This window comes from Manis javanica, chromosome 10 (assembly GCF_040802235.1).
Source record: "Manis javanica isolate MJ-LG chromosome 10, MJ_LKY, whole genome shotgun sequence".
Taxonomy (NCBI): domain Eukaryota; kingdom Metazoa; phylum Chordata; class Mammalia; order Pholidota; family Manidae; genus Manis; species Manis javanica.
Window position 1 is genome coordinate 79,214,494 of NC_133165.1, and position 9,078 is coordinate 79,223,571.

The 9,078-nt window shown below is 56.5% G+C and overlaps 1 protein-coding gene across 5 annotated transcripts in view; it reads right to left on the reverse strand.

The window, feature by feature from the left end:
- LRP1 (LDL receptor related protein 1) overlaps positions 1-8,889 on the reverse strand; it is a 76,431-nt gene extending 67,542 nt beyond the window's left edge. For all 5 annotated transcript variants that reach the window (XR_005054220.2, XM_036992504.2, XM_036992503.2 and 2 more), the window contains exons 1-2: positions 8,398-8,889; positions 479-601 (exon numbers count right to left, since the gene is read on the reverse strand). Coding sequence is in view for 4 of the 5 variants with exons in the window: in XM_036992504.2 (XP_036848399.2) it covers positions 479-601; positions 8,398-8,464 (190 nt within the window). In the remaining variant the exon portion in view is untranslated. The remainder of the gene's footprint in view (positions 1-478; positions 602-8,397) is intronic.
- Between the last annotated feature and the right edge of the window lie 189 nt (positions 8,890-9,078).

The window sequence follows — 9,078 nt, forward strand, 5'->3', positions numbered from 1 at the left end:
CTGCCTCTGATTACACCACTTACTGGGGCAGGGGAAGGCGGGGGTGGCGGGAAACGCACAGGGGTGGGGCTACTGGTATAGACTGAGCAAGAGCCAGTGGCCTTTGGCCTGGGAGCCTGAGGACAGGAAGGGAACGGGGCAAGACTTAGGAGCACTCATTAAGGGTCAGGAGGCTCAGAGGTGGGAAGAAGAGGGACAAACTAAAGGGAAGGGAGGCAGAAGCCTCTCCCTTCAGCAAAGCTGCTGGCCCAGAGAACCATCTCTGGCAGGCTTTGCAGGGTAGGGGCTGAGGAAGCGATCTGATGCACCATTTCTGAGCACACCAGGCACCATGCCGGGCACTTTGAAGAGGGGAGAAGACTGTTTTAGCTGTGTTATGTTTAAACAATCAGAGAGCAAGGTCCACAAGGGCTAGAGATCAGCTGCCCTCATCCCGAACTGCTTGGGCCCAAAGGAAGAGCCCAGAAAAGGTACTTACAAATCTCAGGGGCCTCATCAGATCCATCTGGGCAGTCTCTCTCACCGTCACACCGCCAGCCCTTCGAGATACAGGTGATCTGGTCTCTGCAGGCAAACTGCTTAGGGCTGCAAGTCTTAGGGGCTAGGGACAAGGAAAGAAAATAAGAAAATGGGGGGTATAAATGAAGGATGGAGGCAACTCTATCCTTAAAGCCCCCTAGCGCTCCTCCTCCTTTCTCAGCATCAATCCCATCTGGCCTAGACTATGAGTCACAGTTCATGTGCTTGGGGGACGGGTGGTTGTAGGTCGCTCCTAGAACACTGTGTACCTGTGGTGGGGACAGGGAGGGATGCAGGAAGCACACTTTACTGCCCCCCACCCTGCCCCCAAATGCTGCCTGTCCCGTGTGCCTGCCTCCAGTCCTCAGAGCCAAAGCCCTTGCTGTTGACTGTTACTCTAGTCTGACTAAGAGTGATGATGAGGGTGGCACATGTGGGCCTTTCACATGTTTTCTCTTTACCTGCCTCTCCCTCCCACTAGAAGCCCAGAGCTCCTCTTTTCTAATCTCGTTCCACCTCTGCCCTCTGGGGTACTCCCGATCCCTGGAACTCATCACCCCAGCCATCTCCAGCTCCTAAGCACCAGGCCCCCAGACAGGAAGTGTGTGTGTGAGCTCAGTATGTTCCAGGAACTGTGGTAAACCAGTTCTTTCCATGTATCATCTTATTTCGCCCTCTCCACAATGTGATGATGTAGGCACTACTAACGGTACTAGACGAGGAAATGGAGCCTCAGAGAGGGTGGGGTCACCAGCAGGCAAATGACAAAACCAGGACTCAAACCAGTTAAGTTGATTCTAAGCTGTCAGCCGGTGCAGCCCTCACCAGTCTCCCCATTCCCACTGAGAGATCCCCGGGAACTGTTCCTCCTGACCCCATCACCACGCCCCCCAGGCTCCTTCAGCCCCCACCCTGGCTCTGTTTCCCAGTCTGCCATTGCCTTTTCCTCCGCCTGCGTCAATTCCATTTCTGTTCAGCTGTCATTGCCTGAAGACCAGCTCTGTGCCAGGCATTGCCTGAGGCACCGAGGAGCCAAGGAGGAGTGAGACGCCCCTTCAGGAGCTGCAGTCCTCTGAGAAGACAGTGGTATACTCAACTAACTCCAATGCAGGGCGGAGAGCTCAGGGCTGGGGTGGAGGATAAGTAAAGTATGTCAGGGCTCTGAGCAGGGAGGGGGCACACACTGAGATGTCCTCCCTCCCCAACCCCCGTCTCTGTCTCTGGCAGAGGGGACTGCATGCAGGCCCCTGGCCAGGATGAGAGCCGAGTTCAGGAAACACATCAAGGATGGCCTGGCCAGGCCCCCCCCCCGTGTCCCCCTCCCCTACCTCCCACCCTGAGCCGGGAATAAAGGCCCCTTGAGGAGGTGGATAATGCTGAGTTCATTGCCCCACTGGGCCAGCTGTGAGGTCTTCCTAGGGAGGCAGCCTAGTTAGCATGCTGGAGAACAGTCCTCTTCCCCTGGCCAGCGACTGGCTGGGGGGTTGCAGAGGGAGCTGGAATGGGACTCAGAGGCAGATGGGTTGCATAGAGCCCAGAAATGGCCCCCATGCCAATCCCAGCCCCTCACATGGCCTTAGCCCACCCCCTAGTCCTCCCCAGGGCAGAACTCACAGCAGGGCCGGAGGTCACTGGTTGGTCACTCCAACCCCCCTCCGTTTCACAATGCAGCCATGATCCCCCTACTTTGGCCCTCACTTTGTCCCCCACCCCCCTTTCTGGCCTGAACTCGACAGAGGAAACAGCAGCTGGCAAACTCGGAAAGCTGGAATGAGAGAGATTCACAAACCAGATGTGCTCCTCGCATGGAGGGGGCAGGGGACAGGGGACAGGGGAATGAGGGGAAGAGCAGCATCTCCTCGGCCTGGCGCGGTGGGGCAGGCGGTGGCACACATCTCCCAGGGGCCCGGGCAGCACAAGGACCCCAGAGAGATATGTGAAACTTCCTTCCTGTCAGGGATGGTGGAGAAAGCCCCAGCAATCTTCAGTTTGAGGTTGAGAGCCTGTCTTTGATTTCCTTCAGAGGCAGAAGGGAGGAAAGAAACAAGGAACCTACTTCGGGGCAGTCTACACAGCCGAGGAAGCCTCACTCTGAGGTGGGAGGGAGGGCAGGGGGTGGGGGCAGGCGACCGGTAATCGGCTTAGATTCCACTGGCCTGAGCCTTCTGCATCTGGTGCCAGCACCCAGAAACCCACCTTTGTGGCCTGCAGCTTAGATGAGGGAACAACACAGCCCCAAGTTGGGGAGCAACTGACACCTCCCCTGCCTCGCATCCCTCATGAGAACTGTGGCTTCCCAATGACACGAGCTAACCCTTTTCAACAGGGTCATTATGCATCAACCACTGATCTGAAATGCTTTGTGCATATTAACTCACTTAAATTCCCACAGTCCTGGGTGGTGTACTGTTGGAATTCCCATCGTACAGGTGAGGAAACTGAGGCTCAGAGTGGTTAGAAACTGGACAGGCAGTGTTCTCACTGGCCATGACGATGGAGCCAGATAGAGGAAGACGAAGAATGGAAACAGCAGGGAGAATATTTTGGTTCTTGGGCACTGGGAGAGGGGAGAGAGTGATGGGAGGCAGTCGTAGTGGCCCTCAGGGCTTCTCAGAGAGAAGAGGGGAGGAGGAGACCCAGAGGGATGCCAACAGGACAGAAGAGGGAAGAGAGAGGGAGAAAGAGAGGACTAGAGAGAGAGGAGAGCAGCAAGGGTGCAAGAGAGAACACCAGGACACAGGGGCTGTCTGTTTTCAGCTTTGCCTGGGATGAATGTGACCGCCATGCTAACTGTGGCCAACACTCCTGCCCCCTCAGACCCAGGCACCCAGCCCAGCCACGGCCCCCAGGGCCACCAAGCTGGAGCCAGGACAGGAGGTGTAGGGTTGGGTGTGTGTCCAGACACAACACGGACCCCACTGCCCTGCTTGAGCCTTGGCCGCCATCCTCTGTCCCATTCTGGGACCATGGGGTGGGGAACCAGGGGTGGGGGCAAGAGTGCCTGGCCAGAGAAGGAGGGTGACGGGAAAGAACGGGCCCCACGGGAGTCTTCTCCAGAGGACAGACCCATCTGTCTATCTCTTAGGAACAGGGAGAAGGAGAGAGCTGAGACCTCGGGTGGTGTTTCCGAAAAGACAGGAGACCTGAGGCAGAGAAAGCATTAAAGAGACCCTTGAGGCCCTTCCCAGAGCAGACACAGCAGAGAGAGAGAGAGAGGTGGCATTGGGGGGATGTTTTCTAAAGGGAACCACATGAGATATCTAAGGGAACAGAGGAGCCAGAGGGTGGCAGGGGGTGGGGGTCAGAGCCTGCAGGAATCTGAACTTTCAAACACAGGGGGGTGGGGCAGCAGGGGCCTCCCAGACCCAAACCGAGAGCTTTTCACTGAATTTTATGTATTTTGGGTGTTACCCGGTGGCTCCTTCCCGCAGCTCAGTGAGGCTCAGACACATTTTTGTCATTCCTGAGTCTGAGCCTGTGCTTTGCGGCCTGGACAGACATACAGATGGGATGGCTTGGACTGCCAAGGGAGGGAAGGGTCTCGCCCTCCATCCTGAGTCAATATTGACTCAGCAGGACACTAGCCCAACCCGTGACATCCCCACCACCTTTCCCGTTCTTCCTAAGTAAAATCTGGACCCCTCGAATGCCTCCAGACGCCATCACATCTGTCACCAGGCCTTTATAAGTCCTCCCCACCTACCACCCCACACACATGTGGCTTATGCCCAGCAGAAGTAAAAGCTCTCAGTCATTACCCTTTCCCCACACTGTTCTCCAGTTCTCTGGTCATGAGGAAGTTCTGCCAGAAGTCTAACCTCTCTCCTTCCTTCTGAAATATCTCCTTTCCCCCTTTTACTCAGCACACAAAACATATCTAGTTCCCTTCTTCCAGAAACACCCACCCCCCAAATCCATTCCCAAAATTAGTGGAGGGGGAGGAAGAGAGAGGAACCTAGAGGAAAGGGGAGGGGATCTTTCACTGTGAACTGGATATTCTGAGTCTGGCCTGGCCAGGAGGGGAAGAGTAAATCCCCATGGGCGAGGGGGGAGCTAGGGAGCACATGGGAGGGTCCAGGAGATTCCTGCCCCCAGCCAGCTTTTGGGACACCAAGAGGCCTAGATGGAGGTGGATGGAGACAGGCAGAGACAAAGCAAAGGCAGAGGCCCAGAGACACAGGAAGGAGAATGCCATGAGAGGGGGGCAAAAAGAAATGAACGAACAGGATGGGAGACAGAGGCTCTGAGCGGCCAAGACAGGCACACAGACACAAACAATTCAGGCAGGGGTCTCAGCCCAGTGGCTGCCAAGATAACAGCTGTCTTGGGACAAACCCAGAGAAAAACAGCCCCAAGACTCAGAGTAGGGCAGGGGCAGCATATATCCTGACTTAGGGGGACAGAGTCCCTGCCCTAGCAGTGTCTGACCTAAGGAAGATCCAGGAGCTGCTGCCTCCCACAGAATTGGGAGGGTGGAAGGAAGGACTGCAGCTCTTCATCCAGGGAAGCCAAGGCCATGGGGAGACTCTCTTCTTCTCTGGGGGAGCAGGAGCAGAGGGACAAATGCCTCTCCCCTGACCATCCCTCACCTCTTTCACACTGGTGCCTGGGGCCACTGCACCGGAAGCACTTCAGAGCCAACTGCTTCCTTCTCCAAACAATGCAGGATCCTGCTAACTGGGCTTATATCTGGGACTGGACATAGGGCAGTGGGACTGGGTTCTCCAAATGCTTGGCACCTGGCACCTGGTGACACCAGGTCAGGACCCTTGCATGGTTCCAACTTAACCACACCCAGACTCCCCAAGAACAATGAGCCCCCATCCAGAGTTGTAGAGTCCACAGTGGGGGTGGGGGTGGGGAGGCTGAGAAGAGACTACTGAGAGGGAATAAGCTCCGGGCTCTTATGTGCAAGGGCTGAGACTGCAGCAGGAGGAAAGCAAGTTAGACTTGCATCTGGAAGGGCTTCCCAAAGGGAAGGAAGGAATTTCAGAGAGTTGGGGGGATTTGGACAGGATCTGGCCCCAGTTAGGGCCCCAGTTGACATCCTTAGGAGGCTCTGTGATGGGGAGTGGTAGGGGGTAAAAAAAAAAATGGAGCAAATGGAGGAAGGGGGAGCAAGACTGGAAGAAAAGGAAGCCTCGTGAAGCGGTACCAAACATCAAAACATCCCTCCAGTCCCCGAATCAATGTCCCACATAACCCTGCTTTGAAAGAGGAGGGTAATGGGAAATACTCAAGGATCGGGGTCTGATCAGGGGAGAGAGGAGTTCGGAACCTTCTTTCAGAGAGCCAGGAGACAAACACCTCAGCCTCATAACTCACTTGCACTGTCCAGCTTGTCTGATAACTGGTAATATACTGGCTCAAGGGGTGTGTGGAGAGAGGACAGCAGTCAGCCTCCTTCCTGGGCGCCCTCAGCTGCCCTCCCTGCTACAAAATGTTGTTAATCTCATAGGGTTCTCAGTAACCCTCTTCCCATTCCCCCTCCCCATCTAGTTCCCCAATCCTCCCTGGTAGCAAGTACACTCAATTCTGTTCCATAGCAGGGAGTGACATTGCTCCCCAAATAGAAGAGGCCCTGGTGGGCGGTGGGTTTAAGCATAGCAGAGAAGGCAGAAGAAGGGGGAAGTCCCCTAGGGTTGCCTCCTGGAGAGGGAAAGCAGCAGAAAGGAAGATAACTAAGGTTACCTACCAAGTCAGGGAAGCTGGGGCCAGGAGGTTTCCTTCTCCAGACAGCGAAGGAGAAAGTTCTCTGTCTATGGGCCTGAGGCATAAGGGCAACAGTAGGGGTAAGGGACTCCCCCAGGCTGCCCTCAACAGCCTGGCCCTTCAGGTCTGTGCAGTTTCCCTCTCCCAAGCGCCAGAGCTGGGTGGAACCAATGATTCCTACTCCCATTCCCAAGGTAGAACAGTACTGTGTGTGTGGCGGGGGGTCCTCCCCTCGAGACTCTGGATAGAGTTTGGTTTGAGCTGGGGTTACAGCTGGGGTTACAGGGTGGGAATCTTAAGGAAGGCCAGGGAGACAGGTGAGGAGAATATGTCCAGCCTCCTTCTGCCACTCACTACCAACCAACTTGGTGTGGCAAGTAGAACAGCTTCAGAATCCTGGCAGTGAAGCTGCCTGGGGCCATTTCTGACTGGGCTGCAGACCTTGTTTGCTCTCCACAGAAGCCCCCTTGCCTCTACCTAACTCCACTCACCCTCCATCATGGGGTTCCTGACCCATCTCTCTTTCTCCTTTAAATTTTCTTCTATCCTTCCCAGAAGCCACTGCACCCAAATCTCTATGCCTCAGTTTCCCCTCCCACCTCACAGGGCTGAGAACAAGAGGAAAGAACATGCAAAACAAGGAAGTCAAGGGCAGGAGCTGAAGCAGGGCAGAGCCATTCTCCTCCTCTTGGGCAGATAACTGAGGTAGTTGTGGCGGTTGGAGGCAGACAGTCCCCAAGATGGTATTACTGACGGCCACTGAATATACTGTCTTTCTGGGTACAGCTACTTCCTGACCCCCAACCTCCCTCTCTCAGCTGAAGCAAGTTGGGGGGAGGGGAAGAGAGGGAGAGATAATCTGGTTTCAGAGAAAAACTTTCCTAATCCCAACCTGGTGAAATTTAGAAGATGAGGAGGGGTGCATGGTGATATTGGGCTGTTTTTTCTGCCAAGTAAGAGGACTGAGTGACGGGAAGGGATGAGATCCCACCCCTTCTCAAATCTGGGGCCCAGCCCAGCCCAACCCAATGACCCTCAGCTCAAAGCTTGGGCAAGACTTGAATCAGTGACTCACAAGTATGAGAAAAAGAACTGACATAGAAAGGGAGAGGGTCCTTTTTTATTCCTCCAAAAAGACACAGTTTCCATCTGGGCCTAACTGCAGCACAAAGTGTATGGAGGGGGAGTGGGGAGGTGGAGAGAAATAAACACAGTTACAAAAGGAGCAGAGAATGGGGGTGTACAGCCATAACCCCCATCCAACCCCTAACTCTCCTTCCAGCCCAACCTGTGAGCAAGCCAGAAGTCAGGGATAAAGCAGCCCTCCTCCACCCTCCCACCTCAGCATTCCAGGCCATTCTCTAGTCCCCTTCCCCAGTGATGACATCTGACGTTTTCTGTCTGGAAGCTCCCAGGAATTAAGCAGGAAGATTCAAAGTCACATAGCATCGTGTGCACCCCCTGTCCCCCCCAACACAGCCTATGGAGGTTACTGACAGAGGCCCTCAGAGGGGGAAGTGCCCACTTCAGAACCCAGTCTGGCAGCCCACTGGATCCTGGACCCAGGCAGGCCCCAAGCCTGGTTTCGCTGGCCCAGATTCCACACCCAGGCAGGGGGCCCTCCCCTGGCCTTCCCTCTCCCCACCCACAGCCTTCCCAGGCCTACCTGCCTGCCCTCTGCCCAGCAGTGCAACCCTGACCCGGCTCTCCCCTTCTAGATTCAGAGGCCACTGCAAAAGGCCCCCCCACCCCCACCGGGCTCCCGTTTGCAGCAGTACATTGCAAATCCGGATTCCTTCACAATTCAGATGCAGGGTGGGGAGGGGGGTGGAAGATGTAGGGGAGGAGAAGGCCCTCCACGACCAGAGACAGAACGAGAAGGCCTCTCTCAATCCCAGGATCAGAAAAAGGGGGAGCCCTCTTCTATTTTTCCAGGGTTCTGGTCTTTGTCTGGGCTGGGGGGTCCCAGAAGCATCATTTGCCTAGGGCCCCCATTCTCCAAATTGGACCCCCATCCCCCCCCAAGTCAGGCCGCTGCTGTGTCAGCTGGACTGGGATAACAAAAGCCACCCCCTCCCGCGACTCCTTTCCCCATCCGAACGCAGGAGTGGGGGCTGGGGAGTGGGTGTCCCCTGGGGCCCGTGGGGTCCGCGGAATCTCACTCACCGTCAATAGCGGCGGCGGCCAGAGCTGAGAGCAAGGGCAGCGAGATCAGCAGCGGCGGGGTCAGCATGGTGTGGGCTGATGCAAACGGCAGTCCCCTCCCCTCTGGTCCTGTGACTTCTCGCTGTCGCCCCCCCAGTTGGGGGGTCCCCTTTTTCCTCCTTTCCCCCTCCTCCTCCTCTATTCTTATCCTATCCTTCGGCAAAGGGCACCAGGGGCGTGGGTGAAGAGGTAGAGTTCAGAGCCCCCTGGAGAGGGCCTGCTGACTGGGGTGCGCCCCCTGCCCTCAGATCCAAACCTTTCACCCCCTGCTTTTCGCTGCTCTTTCCCCCTCCCCAGGCGAAGCTCACAGCCCCATCTCCTAGCCGCCTCCGGCTGCAAAAATGCACAATTGGGAGGAGGCGGGGTAGGGGGTGGGGGGCGTGGACCGGGTGGGGGAGCCCTTGGAAGGGGCTTGATGGAGCTCGGGAGGCTCCCCTCGTTTCCGCCTCCTCAGTGTACGGGCCTGGAGCCCGAACCACTGTTCCCCGGACTGAGGTGGCGCGGGGCGGGTGGGGAGGCTGCGGGGGGGTGGGGAGAAGGAGGGGACGAGGAAAGGAGGGAGGGAGAGAAGGGGCGGGGAAAGAAAGAGGGGGAGAGCTACGCGGCAGTCCTGTGAGTGCGCATGCGCCGGGCTGGCGCGCG